General features: G+C 43.0%; 2 protein-coding genes across 8 annotated transcripts in view; both read left to right on the top strand.

The window, feature by feature from the left end:
- The window catches only part of DMXL1 (Dmx like 1), a 75,881-nt gene extending 72,059 nt beyond the window's left edge, over positions 1-3,822 (top strand). For all 5 annotated transcript variants that reach the window (XM_015280682.4, XM_015280679.4, XM_015280681.4 and 2 more), the window contains one exon: positions 188-3,822. In XM_015280682.4, coding sequence (XP_015136168.2) covers positions 188-412 — 225 coding nt within the window. In that variant the 3' untranslated portion in view covers positions 413-3,822. The remainder of the gene's footprint in view (positions 1-187) is intronic.
- Positions 3,823-5,430: 1,608 nt separating this feature from the next.
- TNFAIP8 (TNF alpha induced protein 8) overlaps positions 5,431-18,616 on the top strand; it is a 46,194-nt gene continuing 33,008 nt past the window's right edge. The window contains exons 1-2 of one of the 3 annotated variants that reach the window (XM_015280615.4): positions 5,431-5,539; positions 17,098-17,201. In XM_015280615.4, coding sequence (XP_015136101.1) covers positions 17,177-17,201 — 25 coding nt within the window. In that variant the 5' untranslated portion in view covers positions 5,431-5,539; positions 17,098-17,176. Of the gene's footprint in view, positions 5,947-17,097; positions 17,202-18,616 lie in introns of all 3 variants that reach the window. The other 2 variants (XM_015280612.4, XM_046905406.1) reach the window with 2 other exon arrangements.

Here is an 18,616-nt window from a genome sequence, read left to right as displayed (position 1 = left end):
ATATTAATATTCTATAACCATGTCATTACAGATTGCGGCATACCTTTTCTCTCATAATTAGTGTAAGAAAGATCAATGCAAAATGTACTCTACTTCAATTTTTCCATGACTCATCACTAGTGAGCTTTAAGATCCTCACAATTATTAATAATTATTATGGGAAATTGATATTTTGATGCTTTTTCAGGTATGGAGTCTGTCCACGTTTAATCTTCTGCACACTTTCATCAATGAGCATTCTCGACAGTCTCTCTTCAGAAACATTGGGACAGGAGTCATGCAAATTGAGACAGGACCAGCAAATCACATATTCTCTTGTGGTGCTGATGGAACAGTAAAGATGAGAATCTTGCCTGATAGATTCAGCCCATTTAACGAAGTGTTAAAAAATGATGTGAAATTCATGATGTAATATGTTTTCTCAGTGCAGTGTGTAACATTTACCTTCTGCCATCCCCGAAAATATTTTTTTCCTGAAACTAGTCAACAAAGCAGATATACAATGATAGCTTGTGCCACAAAGATGCTTTTTTTTTTTTTAATTTTATATATTTATTACTTAGATCTTTTCGTCACTTCAGATTCTGATTGTTGCCTAAAATATATACAGGTCTCTGAATTACCTGTTTATGATATACTTAAGATATTTCTGAGGTGGTTTACTCTTCCTTTTAGGTAGTTTTGTTCCTGCCTGGAGTGTACCATCTGGACATAGTCTCTGTGTTCAACACCTGGCCTTTTCCTGAAAGTCGGTCCAGATGGGAACCTTAGATAATGTTATTATCTCACTGTGGCAACCTTAGCTGTATCTCTCCTTGCGTAGTTGGCCAACAATAAAAATTTATACCTATGTGTGAAAAAAGAAGCAGTCTATTTTAGAAGATACTCCTACTGTATCAGAAACTGGCCATGCAGACATTAATGTGAGCCACTGTCTGTCTCCATTCCTGGAATCCAGGCTGTTTACCTCTTTAACTCACTCGGTCTCTTTCCTATGATCTAGGGTATGAGAAACTGAAGAATGTTCTGTGATTTGTCTTCTGTTCCATAGCTTGACTCACTGCCATCAGGATGGCAGACTTAGCTTTTAAAAAAGAAATATATTTTTAACCCTGAACACTCCCTTTACAAAAATATGTACATATTAATGGATATCTTCCTATTAAAATTGTCAAGATTGTGAAGCCTTAGTCTTGATGAAAAAGTACAGGAAGATACAACTTCAGAATATTGCATTAGAATCTCCTCAAAGAGTATTTATTTGCATGTCTGTAGAGGAAAAAATATATATACTAATTTATTTTTTACATTTTTTCTAGTAAGACTTTATTTAGCCCAAAGATGCTCAGTTCATTCTTAGCACTTACGTTTTTGTTTGTCTGCTTTTCCTAAGTACTTTACAGAAGTAAAAAGGAAAAAGAAAAAATTCAACAGCAAAGTACTTTAATGCTGTCACTCTTTGTACTGTACGTTTACATCTGGTTTAAAATGAAAGGAAAATATATCGAAAAGGATACATTGCTTTTTTTTTTTAATTATTATTTTAATTTTTTTATCTTTTTTTTTTTTGCCAAAATATTAGACTGCATAACTTAAGTGTTTGACCAAAATACTGATTCTGTATTTTGGTTTATTTTTCCTGGCCTGTTTCAGAACTCGAGAGTTTGACGAAGGTTTAATTTGTAAACTAGGTGTAAGGCTGGGTTACTTGAATGCCAGTGGTCTACTTTTTACTAAAAGATATTTTGTGACATAGAGCACCAAGATACTAAATGTAAAATAAACTTGTCAGATTAGGAACTATGGGGATAAATAAAGCATAGTAGAAGTGAAGGGCTTGTAAAACGAACTTTGTAACGTTCTCAGGATGCTTTTATCTTAAAAATATAAAATCGTTTAAAAAGAATTTGTAAGTTGCATTAAGGTCATTTAAAATGTATGTTTCGCAAGTTGCAGTGGAAACGCTATGAAGGTTTTTATGCACATAACCTGAATTTTCCAATTGTGCAATAAATAAGAATGTGAATATTCTGCCATGAGAAAACATTGTGACGGCATTTCAAACTGGTACAGCTGTTCAGTGGTTCAGTTGTAATTGTTCTTCCACTACTCTTAGTTAGAGATTAAAATCAAAATTGGTATTAAAACAGTTTAAGTACAATGATGGACCAGAAAAGTGACTGATGAGAAGTGACATCGCCTTACAGAACAGACTTGCCAACGTTTGTCCTATCTGCTCTGATTCCAATAACTTCTGTTCCTATTAAACAAGGAAGACAATGGGAGTTATCCTCAGCACACTCCTTTAGAGAAGCAACTGAAACCAACCTGGGCTTACAGCTGCTTATATACGTGCTAATCTTATGCAACCACTGAACTAGTAAAGTTATATTCAGAGAATGTGCAAAACAATGACAGCATTGTATAATGATGTCCTTGATGTTTTGTTCTTAAATATACCTGTGTATCTATTTCATTAGGTTTAATATTTCAAGCTCAGTTTATTGTACTGGTAATCACAAAAAACTGTCTTTTCATCTGTGAACCAAGGAGATTTTATGTAGAACATGCCAAGGCATACAATGTTGTCATTTTTTCTGAGTCAAGTTGCACTGTGAGTATCCTGGCAAACTTGTGCTTAGACCAGAAGAGTAAAGACTACGAGCAGGCATTTTCAATAATGTTTATAGTTACCATAAGCTACTCGTAAAATAATGTAAAATCACTATGTATTTGCCCATACCTTCATAATATTTCCAATAAATCCTGCAGAAACTCAACTTTTCTATAATTCCATGTTGCTGCTACTTCCTTTTCAGATCAGTTGAACATGTGTATAATGTTAATTGATGTTTAACAATTATAAGTCATTTTACTGGTAGCGGTCTTGTAATAATGGAATCAAAATGAGTTAACTTCTGTTGTAACAAAAACTTTTCAAAGGGACACTCTCAACTTTAGTCATTAGGGGGAAAAAAAAAAAAAATGGAGCTTCCAGCTGATGCCTTAACAGCTTCCATTGATTTCTGTCTTTTCAGCAATTGATGCTTTCTCCCTATTGCTATGCAAGTTACTCAAAAGTTAATACTGGCTACCTAGGGTTCTGTGTATGAGGTAGCTGTATGCAGAAATTGAACTTAAAATTTGCACTTCCCAGTATTTGATCTCCAATAATTCTGTGTCCAGACAAAATAACTTGGTTGACAATGTCCCTTTTAAATATCATAGCCTAGTAATTGTGACTTGTGTTGGTCCATGTAGCAATACATGATGCAGTTGGGTTTTCATTCTTGTCTTGTTGATTCAGTTACCTCAAACAAATTTGTGATACAAGTTCTTCACTGTTACTACAGTAACTCCTGAGAGTTAAACTCTGGCCATCTGGGTACTTAAACTGGCTTGCTGTGTGACTTGTAAAGCAGGTAATTCTCAGCTGATGTTGCAGAGTGTTCATGGAGAAGGATGAAGCGAGTGGAATAGACTTAGATTTTTGTACCACGCTGCTATGGCACAAGCTGAGTTTAGGTGTTCTGATGCATTTTAGAAACCTTGCTGCCACTTGCAGGAAATAAACTTTTGGGGATATTCTACGTGAGGTACCATTCCCTTCCTCCTAAGAGCACCCGTTGTTAGATTAGTTGCAATAGTTATGAAAAAAAAAAAATGCAACCGTGATTACAAGAAAATAAGCTTGGAGACTGGATATGTTCTCCAAGGTAATTTTTTCAAATGTTTATTTTTACTAAAAGTAGCAAAACAGCCTCTAATGGCAGGTTCAGCACACTGATCAAATACTTTATATAAATAAAGATGCTGATTTAACACGTTTGTTGGTGTTTTATTCCTCTCCAGTTTTAACTGTAAAATCTGTATAGTTTTGTTCTTCTTTCCCGTCCATTTTCTGTGCCATTTAATGCCTAAGCTTCTCATGCTTTACCTTGGTTTGAATTAGCTTTCTAAAGTCTCCCTTTAAAATTCAGCACTTTAATTGGCTATCAGCAGCACTGTTTTGTCCTGTTCCTCAGTGGCTGATGGTGTTTGTGGTACATTCTGTCATTTTTATTGGTAAAGCTCACTTTTTGTTTTTAAACCCTTAGAATTACAGAATTCAAACCCTATATCTGAGAGTATTGTCCAAATACTTCTTGAGTCACAACAGGCTTGAGGCTGTAACCACAGCCCTGGGGAGCCTGTTCTGTACCCACCACCCTCTGCTGAAGAACCTTTTCCTAACTTACCCCGACCAGCCCTGCCATCCCCATCCTGTCACTGGAGAATATGAGGCCTCCCCTTGGCCTCCTCTGGGCTGAACAAACCAAGGGACCTTAGCTGCTCCTCACACTTCTTGCCCTCTGGACCCTTCCCCACCTTCACAGCCCTTCTCTGGATGCTCTAGAACAAAGTTATGTCTTTCCTATATTGTGGCAACCAAAACTGGCTGCAAGTGCTCAAGGTAAGGCTGCACAGCACTGAGCAGGACCGTCCTGTGATGGGCTTGATGTACCCCAGGGCACACTGCTGTCAGCTGGAACCCCCAGGTCCCTTTCCATGGGGCTGCTCTCCAGCTTCCTGTCCCTATACACAGAGCTGGGGTTCCCCTGATGCAGGTGCACAATCAGGTGCTACGTCTTATTAGACTTCACATGGCTGGTTATTGCACAGCCCTCTGATTCTCAAGGCCCCTCAGCCCTGGAGGGAGCCAACAGCTCCTTAGGGCTGTCTGTAAGCTTAATTGGTATAATTTCAAGTTGAATACAAGCAGGAAAGAACTAGACCCAAAGTGGAGCCCTACATAACCCCACAAGCAGTTGGCCACTCGCCTGATGTAAACCCACTTTAAACAACCCTTGAACTTGTGCCATCAGCCTTTTTACGCGTTGTTTTTTTGCCCAGATGTTTTGTCCATGAGCGTGGTGTGAGAAGAAATATCAAAATCTCAGCTCCAAAAGGTTTACATCGGCTGGCTTCACCTGGTCAACTGGGTTGGTAACATTGGTGCCAAGGGAGATTAAATTCATTAATGTCACTTCTTTCTTGCTGTTCTTGAGAACTGGGACAGTGGTTCCCGGGTTGCATTCACTGGGGCCTTAGGAGTCTCGTCAAAACTGTAATCTCTCTTTAGTCCATCTCCTGTTAACATGTTTTAAAAAACCCACTTTGTTGTCCCTGACAATACTGGCGGCCTTCAACTCCGGCTGCACAAACAGTCCCTTACGGTGCCCAACAGTTTCTCTGTAGTCCTACGCTGCCCAACTTCCGACGTTTTATATTGCCTGTTCCTGAGGTACTTAAAAGTGAGCAGCCCGATGGATCCCAACTCTGTTAGAAGCAGTTTCTCACGGTAACTCGCCAACTACTTCCCCGCCAGCGGCTCCCCTCCCGGCCGGGCGGGGCGGAGGCAGAAACGCCGCCCTTCCTGCCTCGCCCCGCGTCCCACGAGCGGGGCCATCTCCGCCGCGCCCGCACCGCCGGGGCTGTGCCGTTGCTGCCGCTTCCCGCCGACTTCCCGCCGCCGCCGCCCCTCGCTCCCGCGCACACAGTAAGTGCCGCCGCCCGGCGGGAGGCGTGGGGCAGCGGCGGCCCGGGTGGGGGTGGGGGTGAGGGTGAGGGGAAGGCTCGTCCGCGCCGCACTCGCCGCCGGGACGGGTCCAGGCAAGCTGGCCGCCCCTCTTTGGTGCTGGGGCGGCGGGCCGGGGCTCGGTTCGGCCCGGGGCGGCGGCTGAGGAGCGGGTAGAGGTGGTGGCCGGGTGTAGAGTTCGCTGCCCGTCCGCTCTGGTTTTGCCGCCGGGCCGGCCCGGTTCCGAGCCCAGCGAGGCCGTGCGGAGGGGCGGAGCGCTCAGGCAGCTCCGCGGGAGCGGCTCCCGTCGTGTCCCGGGCAGCGGGGCGGTCCCGCGGCGGTGCTGCCCGCGGCCGCGGAGCGCTGGTAAAATCCCACTTCGGGGATGGGTGAGTTGGGGTGTGAGATATTGTTACCGAACACGTGGCTGGTAAAAGTTTCTGCCTTGTTCCCGTAAATTGAGAAGGCGGACCGTGGCTCTGCGAGCGCCCTTCCAGTGACGAGCTTGGCGGTCCTGCTGCCCTGTCAGCCTGTGGCGCTGCGCTCGGTCAGGCCGGGCCGTCTGCCGGCACCGCGTGCTGCCGTGGTGCTGCGAGGCCCCTCGGAGCGGAGGAGCGCTGCTTCACAACGTAGGAAAAGGAGAGGGTCCAGAGGAGGGCCACAAAGATGATGAGGGGGCTGGAGCACCTCCCCTACAAAGAGAGGCTGAGGGAGCTGGGCTTGTTCAGCCTGGAGAAAAGAAGGCTGCGGGGTGACCTCATGACAGCCTTTCAGTGCCTAAAGGGAGCCTCTAAAAGCAGGAGCAGAGCCAACTCTTTGAAAGGGTAGATAACAGCAGGACAAGTGAAAATGGTTTTATGTTGAAGGAGGGAAGATTTAGGTTGGATGTCAGGGAGAAGTTCTTTACTATGAGAGTGGTAAGGAGCTGGAACGGGCTGTCCAGAGAGGCTGTGGATGCCCCCCTCCCTGGAGGTGTTCAAGGCCAGGTTGGATGGGGCCCTGGGCAGCCTGGCCTAGTATTAAATGTGGAGGTTGGTGGCCCTGCCTGTGGTGGGGGGGTTGGAGATTTGTGATCCTTGAGGTCCCTTCCAGCCCGGACTGTTCTGTGATTCTATGGTTCTATGATGGCCTTCCTTTCCTTGTCATACTGCTGGCATTGCTGCCATGCATTAATGGTGCAGGAAGGTCACTGCATGTGCTTGCAGACCTCATTTTTATCTTAAATAAGCATGTACTGAGTGTTAAACGAACACAATAGATATCCTTTCTATCTCTGCCTTGTTTGAAGAATGAGAATGGAGAGAAAAACCCTCTGTAAGGGGATCAGCTGCTCAGATACCCCATTAAGCTGTTGGCATGTTCTTTGCTTCTTCCCAGGAATCTGTTTCCTGAGCAGTGGGAAGCACTGTCTGTCTGTCAGGTAAAGGTAGGAAACCAAGTCCAGAGTGAAATCATTCCTTGGCAGAAAGAGGGCTGAGGCCTTTCTCTGGGAGGCAGAGCTGGGGGAACTGAGAAGATGAGTAGAAGTGGGGAGAAGGAAATTGAATGCTGAATATTCTTGTTCATTTGTATGACCTGGGAGGAAACTTAAATGGAAATTCACCAGAATAAAAGTTAGACTGCGGGTCTTTAGAGGAGCAGTAGCTGCATAGGCTTGAAATGGAAGTCAGTTCATGTTTGCCTTGGCGACAGGAAGCTGCTCGCTTCCGCTGAATAGCAGCCAGCATCATCTGACTGCAGCTATAGGCATCAGCATACCGTGTGGCTTCGTTGGCCTGTTCTGAGTTATCTTTGGATTCTTGGTGCTGGGTGAGGAAATAATAATTGCTGCTTTGGACAACCGAGCACAGAATCGAGTGGTTGTGGAGCCCCAGCCTCGGTCATCTTCTTGTTAGGCCAACATGAGATGTCAGAAGTACCAAATAACAAATGATAATATCTAAATGGTACCTGAATAATAACAGCTACAGCTTTATGATGAATTTTCTTCAAAGTAGCTTCTATTTACTTTTAAGTTTACCTCTTACTAGCTGTTTTCCTGAATTTCCCTTCAGTTATTTTAAAGTAGATCTTACACTGAGGCTGATCCAGAAAAAGTTATTTAAGGAGTCTTTGTCAAAGTTGCTCAGTGATATTTGTGGTGGCTCAGAATTGGGTATATTCACCTGCAGTGCCTGCTTCATCTAGATGGCTGGACGTCTTGTTTTCAATAGTTCTCTTGGCACTGTGGTACTTTCTATTTGCTTCTGCCTGCTTAAGTTGATTTTATAGCTCTGTGCATCACAGAGATGAAGATGCAAGGCACTTGCACAGTTGTTCCTTGCCTCCGTTTTTTCTTGCTGTTTTTTGTATTTCCTCTGTCTAGTTGGGCCATTCAAACCAATTTATTTCCATCTACCCCAACTGACAAATTTCTCACCATTTCTTCAGTTGGATTTTGGGTATCAGGTTGATCAGATCACAGGGAAAATGCACAGCGTAGGCCAGAACAGGCTGTGGTGACATCATTTCAGCCATGCAGCACAGTTCAATGAATTTTAATACTCCCATCTCTCTTTTGGAAGTTCTATTTAGAAGATGCTGGAGAGTAACACAAGGGCTTTGTTAGGATTGGTGCTCTCTTGGTTTTTCTTTTTGTTCTTGCAGCACTTCTCAGCTGTGATGCAGCAGAGTCCAGTCCTCTATTTCAGGCTGGCTTCGCAATCAAAGCAAGCGGGCATGGCTTCAGATCAGTTATGGTTTGTTTATTTGCCCTCGCCTCCAGCATCCTCTGATCACAAGACCCAAGGAGCCACGGTTGCCTACAAGTCAGTGCTCACACCAGCACCCCCTTTGTATCTTGGCTTAATAAGATCTCATTTTATTTCCAGCAGTCAGGCTGAGCATTCGTAGGTCTTCAGAATATTTTACTTTGAAGCCTAGTTTCTACGGTAGGATCAACAAAACTTGCAACTCTTTTGACTTGCTTGAATGACAGTGACTTTGACCGCATAAAATATGTGGTATGCGTTTTAAAACTCAGTGCTTCCTTCTTGCTCGTGGAAGAGCGCAGTGGGGATTGCAGTAGTTCTGTCCCACAGAGGTGAAGTTGGTGTGCTGTTCCTGGGGTTCCTGTTGAGTGCTGGGTGATAGTTTTGCAGCCTCCCATTTGACATCTGTGTGAGCAGGGTCTGGCTCTGTCCCTTCACAGCAACATATTTGGTTTGTTCAGTGGTCAACTCCGAGGCCGCGGAATCTAGAAGGAACTGCTGGAAATGGTGTTTGTGAATTTGATACTTAACACCTGCACCAGTAGCAGAGTTCTCATAGCGTGGCAATTTGAAATCACCTCATTATTTGGAATTACCTACTTCAAGGAAATACTTTTTTTTTTTTTTTTCCCCCCTTCAGTGAAAGGCTTTGTTGTAACTTTATTTTTTCTTCTGCTTTGATAGCTGAGCACTATGGGAGTGTCTGAATGCTGAGCCGCTCAAATGGGCTGATCTCGAGAGGGCAATTCAGGAAACAGGAGAACAAAGCAAGCTTTTAAAGAAGAGTGGCTGCCCTTCCGTAGTTTGTGATTTTCATGCTTTCTTTCCTTTACTGTCTTTATTTGATATTCAAAATTCAGCTCCCTGCTAATGAAATACTTTAGCAGAAACGATGAGGTTCGTCCTATGTTTTGCATGGTCTGCAGAAGCTGCTGAGGGCCAGATTTATTCAGAATTGTCTGCACTAAATCGTAGAGCCGAAGGTAAGCAAATAGCTCTACTCAGTGCTGTTCCTCCATGCAGGAAATGCGTGGAAAATGATGGAATACATTACAGAGGGTGCTGAGAGGTGGGGAAGCAGCCCTGAGAGAGCATACCTGCACGGCAGGATTGAGGAAATCTTTGTCTCTAAAGGATGAAGTGGGAGAGACAAAGCAGAGCTTATGTCAGGAGTCTGCTCAGCTATCTGAATGGCCACAAGTAAAGCTAGAACAGGCAGTCAGTACCTTTGGCTATGTAATTATGGCTGTTAATACAGTGAGATATGCATTAACATGGCTCAACAGCTTTTTTTTCTGACAGTGCTAGCCTTGAAATACTGCATTATTTGTGTGACTAAAGCTGCCACCTAATATTTCAGCTCGTGATAGAAACTGCCTCCCATGCATCTGAGATGAAGGACAGATCTGCATGGGCAGGATGACAAGTTAAAGATTTCACTCTTGTTTTTCGTGCTTCTCAGAAGTTAGTGGAAGCAATTATGTAAGACACGTGCAGTTCTTCTGAAGTGTTCTCTCCTGCTGAACTCTCAGGTGGATTCAGGATGAGCATAACACATTAGTACTGTGATCTCCAACGTAACTGAACGTAGAATCAGAAAACATCTGCGTTGGCGCAGCCTGCAGGGATCATTGTGTCTAAATCCTGACTACACACAGGACCACAGAAAAACCGAACTGTACGCCTGGGAGTGCTGGCCAAATGCTTGTGCAGTGTGGTGAGTTTCAGGATTGTGTAAACACGCTGAAGGGAAATGGATGTGTCTCCCTTTGTTTGACTTCTGTGCTCTTCTATTGCGGAGCAGCATTTAATAGTAGTGATGGTATGGATAAATGACCAAATCCTTTAGCGTCCCATATGATGAAGTCATGCAATGAAGTGGATTTGTCTAGTAATGGTGTATATGATACTTCTGTATTTCCCTGAGCTTCTTATCTCCTACCTTAGGTAAATTCAGTTCATTGCTTCTAGGTACACTGACTTAATTTGTTATCCATTAAAATACTCTTTGTAGTACTTTAATGTATCAGACTGTCCTCACGTTAAAAAAAAACAAACAAACTTTGAATCCTTTTTTGCTTGAAACCTTGAAGATATATTAAAAGAGGCACATAACATTGGAAAGCAGCTGAGATGCAGTTAATCACAGAACCACCGGGTGGCTTGGATTGGAAAAGTACCTAAAGCCTATTCATTTCCAGCCCTCCCTGTTCCCCCCCCCGCCTCCCAGCAGCTCAGGCTGCCCAGGGCCCATCCAGCCTGGCCTGCAGCACCTCCAGGGATGGGGCACCCACAGCTCTGAGCAGCTGTGCCAGTGCCCTCTGAGTAAAGAATTTCCTCCCGACATCTAATGTGAATCTCTCCTCTTTTATTCTAAAACCATTCCCCCATATCCCAGTCTTCAAACTGCTGAGAAATCTCTGTAATACGAGCTGTGAATTTGCATTGTGCTGATCTGCAGAGCACCGTGCTGATGAGGGGAAAAGAAAGCATGCTGATTGCCACCGAATGCTTTCATGCAGTTTTACTGACAGTGTTACTTGCGTGAGCCATCATCAGTGTAGAGGGGGATAGCTGTGAGCTGCTCGGAACACCAGGAAGGTGACTGGAAAGACATGAGGAGTGCTGGAGGTGAGCTCGGTGATAAGTGCCAAAGTGCTGTGCATACTTTTGTTGTTGATTCCTGTGAGGTATTCTTTAACTTCACTGGGTTGGTCAGGGGAGAGCATGGGCAAGCTGGAATTTTTGTGAAAACATCTTTAGAAAACATTCTAGGTGATGCTGGAATACGAAGGACACAGCATCTGGTTCTGACCATTAACGGCAATTTGAACAGAGCTGCCTATCTGATCTGGCATCTCTAAAACTTGATTAAGTTTACTGAGACTTCTAATGGGCTTTGTGCGTTTTTTTTTCCCCTCCTTTTTAAGAAGTTTTAAAGTATTTGAGCATCATCCTTTGTAATTGCTCATTTAAAATTTAGGAGCTGTACACAAATACACGTTCAGTGGGACTTCTGCTGAAGATCCTGCTTTATAAGAGCTATGCACTACTGTGCATCAAGCCAGGTTTTGGGTTTGGGTCGTTGTAGTATAAGGTATTTTGAAAATCTTTTTCAGTGTTTGAGTCCAGCTCAGAGGAAGTGTGACCCAACATATCTATAAAATCTGTCAGAACATGAGACCTAAAACCAGAGTGTGCACTGCTGTGGTGTACACAGGAAACTGTGTCACAAAAACAACCCTCTTTTTGCTCAAGCCCACAAGGTTGTATCTCAGTGACTGACTCTGGGGAAGAATGGTGTATCATTACGGTAGGCTTTGAAATCTAATTATGAAGTGATAATAAAACTTTACTATCATAGAGCTATCATAAAGCAGAGCTGTATTATCATAGAATCACAGAGCCTGTCCAGAGCCTTCTTTCCAGGCATGCTGAAGCAGCCCAGCTCCCTCAGCCTTCCTTCACAGGAGGGACGCTGCAGTATAACACAGGGTTGTACCTCCTGTGTTCAGGTGGGTCACAGAGTACTTCTTTGTGACCTTCAGAGGTCATACAGCTGAGGGGCATAGGCACATTTCCAATGGCTGCTGCACAGATGGCATGAAGAGTGGTGAGACCACTGCTTGGTTTCCTCTGCTCACGTAAATTCGGCTGTAGTTCCCTCAAGGGCAGCACTATTTTGCCTGGCTAATTTGGAGGCAGTTTGTTAAGGTGTTTAATGTCTCTGCGGGATACTAATGAAAATGGCATGCTTTACAACTTCATTATACCTTACTGTATTGTAATCAGGAATTTCGGACTGTGGAGTGAATGCCTCTTGCTGAAAATCTATATGTCCAGCTGTCAGGAACCTTCATAGTCAGTGCTGGGGAATTGTATGTGCACTGGATAACACTCATTTCACTATGAAACAATTTGATTAAAAGAAAGCAGTAGGAGAACAGTGAATTTCTCCAAAAATGTACATACAGAGCCCTGTTAGAGCCTGCTAGAATTTTCAGTTAAAAAGCAAACTGTGGCACTGTCACTTCTGTTCTCTACGTATGGCTACAGAGCATCTTTGGCTTGGTTCTGTCCCTAGTCCCCATCACCTGAGTTTGGCATGGCAGTCATTGGAAGCAGGTGAAGATTGGGTCACAGAGATAGGTCTGCCTGAGGAACGTATTGCTCTGCAGCATGAATTTGAGGATGTTTCCCACGCTGGTGAATCTGTTGCTACGTGTGTCATGACAGCATTGTTGTAGATGAAGAACTTCTCAGACCTGCCCGTGCAAAACTCATTTCCCAAGCATGCCCAATCTGAGAGCCAGAGCATCCCTTCTGTCTGGTGACAGGTGGAAGCAGCTCTTGATAGGAAAAACTGTAGATATTGTGACTGCACCCTGGAAAGGAAGAAAAAGATCTTGTTTTGTTTCAGCCCTGTATGTGTACATTGCATGTTTACTCTGAGCCCTGAGTTTTGCAGTTCCTCTTGTTTCTGCACAGGAATCGTACAAAGCTTTTCTTTCCCCCATACTCTTCTTCTCCACAAAACCCCAGAGGTGGCTGAAGAGTGCAAGAGGAAAGCAGCCCAAGAGGACCCAGGAATCATTACAGAAGGAAAATGTCTCAGCTTTGAGCACAGTGAATCTATTGACAGCAGAGGTGTGTGGGTGTGTGACTGCTGGAGGTTGTATAGCTGGTTGTGTTTCTCTGCACTTTCAGTCTTCAGTCTGCATTTGTTTTTTCTGTTCGTGTAACTCCGTCCCTGAATTTTCTTGGAAAAATGCCTACTTTAGAGATAATGGAAGCATTCTGTGATTGCAGTTCTTTTTTTCTTGACTCTGTGCTTCCGATTTTATCCTAGCATAAGGAATTCCCTTCAGTTTAATCAGCATTCTTAAGTATCCTTATCTACTATTTAGAAATCCAAAGTTAATGTCGTTTTGGTATATTTCTAATGTATGTAAGCACAGAGCGTTAACTGTAAGTCCCTTATTTTCAGGAACAGTGCTAAGTGGCACTGTACAGATAGTGTGCTATTTCCAAAGCATGTGTGTCCAGCCCTTAGTCCTTGGCGCAGCCACACATCATCATAAACTTTCAACAGTACTGTGTGATTTTAGTGATGATTTCTTAGGAGCCATCTGTGCGTAGCTCAAGCTGTGTTTGCAGCAATGGAATTCTGTGCAGGGGAGGGTGCAGTGCAGTGCTAACTCATGCCTGCTGTATGCACTCAGTCAAACTGAATCCTGTGTGTATTACATGTGATATGCACTTGTGCCTCTTGGCAAGTAAAACACAGGGATTGCTGACTACAAAATGTATTCTATATGCAGCCCCAGGCAATTCCTCTTCACCTGATGCGGCCCAACTGAGCTAAAAGGTTGGACGCCCTTGTTCTGCAGATTAAAACACATGGAGATGGAGCTTTCTGTTTAAGTTGTGTTCACAGCTTCTTTACCATGGCAAAGGACATGCAAAGCAGTTATCTTACATTTCCCAAGTTCCCATGTTCTTCTCTCTTAGATTACCTTGCATGCACGTGAACACGTTTATAATTCCTTTCTCTTTCCTTAGTCTTTGCAGCTCACACGTTACAGGGCAATAGCTGGTGCTCACGAAAAGGAGAAGGCTCTTCATTGAAAATCACAAGCTACTCTGCTTTGAAACTTGCCAGTCTGTATGGTTTTTTGGGCTTGGGCTGAGCAGGAAGGTACTGCTGCAGCAGGGGTACCCCATCTGGTGAGAACACCTCTGCCCTTATCAGACACAGAGCTCAGAGCCTTCAGCACTGTCAGACTTGCTTGGGCAGTGTGTGTAGGCTGAGAACTTGTTTTTCAGAGCTTAAATTATGGAAACCCGTAACCCTGCTGCCAAGTTATTTACGTAGCCTAGGATGAGGTTCTGACAGTAAATCAGAATAGCATCTAAATACCTTATTCTGTTAATTTCAACATCTGATGCAAGATAAGCCTGATAGCCAGCCAATAAATAAATCTTACATAGAGTTCTTCAGATAAACATCAGTTTTGGTTTCAGATGGATCAAGCTCTGCTAACATAAGCTGGTGGTAAAGATGATTAGTTACAACACATTCCAGGAAGTGCAGATATTTGCTCTTGCAAAATATTTTATGTGTGTGTTGTAGGGACTGTAGAAGCAGCACATCCCTGAGTGACTGCTGTTGTGTTCCTTACTGGAGAGTATGGAGCCAGGAATCTGAGCTGTTAAGAAACTGCTTCAGCCCACGCATGTTAATATGGGTAGGAGCTTTTCCTGGCAAGAACTGAAACCAGCTCTTGTGCTGCAGTCTTCCATTGTTTTTCAGATTGAAACCATAGAAAAGGTGGCTTCTCAAGCTTTTTTATTCCTCAAGGAAGAACTTTGACTTAAGTAATTTGAACTTTGTTAAAATAATTTAAACGTCGTAAAAGTAGAAAGGTCTCCGTGGCTTTACTAAATGATGATTTTTTAATAGGAAGGGGAGTTTAAGGAAATTTAATGTAAAGGGTGGCATTCATACTATCAAATGAATATGAGTAAGAATCAGACTACTGATGGGCAGTTTTGTAGGTCCCACTGGCTGTGCAGTTTTTATTTGTAAGTGCGTGTTTATATACTGAACAGTGAATACTGTCCACTTTGTTCATATACAGTTTATTTTAATATTTTATTACCTGACAGCTTGGAATGCCTGCCAAATAATTTTTGGTAATGCTTATGCTGTTAACTTGAAATAAGCTGACACTTGCTAGAAATTTTGCTTTAAATAATTGAGTCCCTGTAATAATTTTTTGTAAGGTTTATAAGCAAGAAATGTTTTGCTTTTGTCCTACTCCTGCATGCATGAGCTTCCATACACAGATACGTGCTTGTGTCCATTCCTGCTAATGTCCCTAGACTGGTGGTGACTGTGTTCTAAGAAGAGGAGAGGTGGTTTGAAGAGGCCTGCCTTCTGAATCACACATTTCATGTCCCTGCTGTAGCACGCAGCTGTGCTTTGTGTTACGTTCAGGCTTCCTTTTAATACTGTTCAGATGCGTGTACCCTCTGTGCATGTTCTAGTAACAGAGGCTTCTGATGTTTAAGCATTTTGTTTTGTTTTGTTTTTTGGCTGTTCTGCTCAACCCTTTTTTCATATCAGGCCATGAGCTGAAATCACTCTTTCCATTACCTGCTGTTCAAACCCTGGCTGTACGTATCAGCTGAGGTATTCTGCAGTGGGATTGCTTGTTTGTAAGAGTAAATATCCCAAACTCTTCTACCTGCTGCTGCTAATGGATAGACACCTCCCCCACTTGATATTACTTCCTTTTTCTTTGGATTTTGTCTGCTTTGAATTCTGGCTAGAATGGGGTACTTGGTGTGCTTGTCAGTGTGGATTTGTACACCCTTATATACACACATATATATGGCATATGTATATATCTGTAGTGGTCCTTTGACCTGTTGTCTTCTTGATTGCCTTGCTGAAATGAGTGCTCTGCAATTAAAGTGATGCTTCCAGGGTTGTTGCATCTGTCACCAGTGCTGACAAGACAGGTGCAGTGCAGTGACAGCTATGGCAGGTCAGCATTCAGCCTGTGAGGTGGTTGGGTGCAGGGCAAGTAAATAATAGGAACGGCAAACCTAGGAAGAGTTGTTCAGGGCTGATCATGTCACAATTAGTGCCTGAGCTGGTGCAGGAAAAAGCACAGAATCACAATCACAGAGTCACAGAATGGCCCAGGTTGGAAGGGACCTCAAAGATCATGAAGCTCCAACCCTCCACCACAGGCTAAAACAGTGACTAAAACAGTTTTTTGACCTATGTTGTCTGTAATTCATTAAAAGGATTATGATCTTTGCTTGCCGTTGGGTTGCAAAATTAAAAAACAGGGCTTTGTAAACCTGCACTGTTCATCCCTTTTGTGGGTTTCAATAGAGGAGCTCAAGCTGTGATTCACTCTTTACCTGCATACCAAGTATCTGCGTCATCCTTTGTATTCACATGACAGCCTGTGCATCCCTCCGGTGTTTTATGTATCTTTCTTTGAGTGATAACACATTACAGGTTGATTCGTCATGATCCTGCAACGCAGACTCTTTTCCTTTTGTTTCCAGTTGGTGATATCCTCTCTTTGCTGAGGGATTTAGCTGGTAAGCACTAATTTCCCACACATCTTTGGTGACCAGAAATGCCATTCAGTCCTGCTCCCATGCCCCTGTTGCTTCCTTCTTTGTGTCAGCAGAAACATTTGTGTTCATCAAACTGAGGAGCTTGACCAGGAAGTTGGTTAGCCTTTCCCGTTAGTTCCCTTTGCTATTTTCCAGTTTTCCTAACTTCATGTGTAGTTCATGCAGCTGCATATCTGTACCATCTACATCCATGCATAAAATTCATTTTTTTTTAGGAACTGATGCACAGCATTTGGACACTGAAATATTCTTGGGCTAGCTGTTTGATTCTCTTTAAGCCGGTTTTTAAAGCCATGTCATTGCAGTGCTTTTTATTTGAATGCAGTTGGGCTCTATTCCTCAAATGCAAACTGAATGCTGGGAAAAAGGCTGCCTTTGAGGAATGCTCGTGGTCATAAAGTGCACTGTGCTGCTGTGGTGTTTGACGTCTGTCAGTGCAACTTTCCCTATCAAAGTGACAGAGCTGCCTTGGAATTCGGGGAACTCAACCCAGGAATGACTGCATACCATAGAGGTGCATTAAGTAAAGTATGGTGGGCACTGAGATTTCTTCATTAATCTTAGCCTATCTTTAGCTATTTTCAGTGCTTTTATCTTTAATTAACTCTTACACATTTCCATCCACAGAGGCAGGACTACATACCAGTATGTGTACAAGAAGGGCCAAAATAGCATCTGCGATCCATATGTGCAAACTGTGTCTTGCATGAGCCCTTCGTATAAACATCTCAGTAAGTAGAAGTGTGGATGACATCCATATGAGTCAGAGTGCATGCAGAGGTTTTAAAATACACTTCTTTAGCAGTTAATTATTTCTGTATAGCTTTGCAATGCAAATGACAAGTCAGTGCATGTGAAGGAAGCCCTGGGATATTTTAAATATTTGAAATGTCACCTAAAGGAATGTGAGCAGAGGTCCTATTTAGCCCTGATTGGCAGTATTTTTTTTTTAATCAAATTCAAAAGTTTTCACTTTTAAAACTGAATATTTTAAGACTGAATTATGAGTCAATTGCTGCACTTCTTACTACATTCTCTCTGTAAGAGCCATAATACAGAGGGTCACCTGAGACAGAATTAGTTGTGACAGAGATGCTTGAACAAGTTAGGACAGTACACAGAAGCTACAATACTTTGACTCACTTTCCTAGTAACAGTTGTATTTAATTATCATCACAGGCAGAGGCTGGAAGCTTGGCAGGCATGAGTGCCTGCTTGTATTGTCCAGGATTTTCTGCGACTTGGAGAGATGGCTGAAGTTTATGTTGTTAGGGATTTGTAACATGTCTGTCTTGAGCAGGCTTACATGTGAGCTGAGGATAGTTTAAAAAAAAGAAGTAGGATTGCAACTGCACCCACAGCTGTAGCAAACAGTGTATTGCTAAATCATGTAATCCACAATTAAAAATGCAGTTTTTCTAATCATCAGTACTGTTGAGTGAAAGAGAAACTAGCAGGTGACTGATGTAATTGGTGAAATACAGAACAAGAAGTGAGATTAACGTACATTATTTTTCACTGTACTCCAAAGATTTGTGCTGCCAGTTTCCTTATGTATCACTATTCGTGTAAAATCAAAGAACGGATGTCATAGCAGGAATTGTTGTGGTTGTTTAAGTATTCTGGTTTTCATGAAGGTTTTCCCATGGATTTGTTTTCCTTCGTTCTTGATAACACTTATCTGGCAGCACGTGATATTGTGCTGAAGGATTTCACCCTTCATTCCATGAACTTAAATTTTCATAACAACCGGATCTCTCCCACCCCAAACTCAGTCAAAACTGACTGAAGAAAAATGAAGATGTATGACTTATGGAGACAGCAGACGCTGAAAAGAAACAAGCCTTTTAGGTTGAGATAACAAAAGTTTAATAAGTGAAGGGGAGGGAAAAAAAGACTGATGTTCATCCAGGCTGATGCGTTGGAAAATCTTCCCTGCCACCCTGTTTTCACTGCCGAGCACAGTGAACTAACTTTGTTTCACAACTTTGTTCTGAAAATCCAGATATTCTGCTCATGCTAAGGGCAGCACTATATTAGGCAAACATTTTAACTCCCAAACCGAGGACTAAATCTTAATGCCCGAAGTGGTATTTCTGAGAGCTTTTACTCATTCCCTGTGAACTCAAACATCCCACCTGAAGCC

This window comes from Gallus gallus, chromosome Z, assembly GCF_016699485.2.
Source record: "Gallus gallus isolate bGalGal1 chromosome Z, bGalGal1.mat.broiler.GRCg7b, whole genome shotgun sequence".
Taxonomy (NCBI): Eukaryota; Metazoa; Chordata; class Aves; order Galliformes; family Phasianidae; genus Gallus; species Gallus gallus.
The sequence above is the reverse complement of the archived record's forward strand: the minus strand, read 5'-3'. Positions and strand labels throughout refer to the sequence as shown.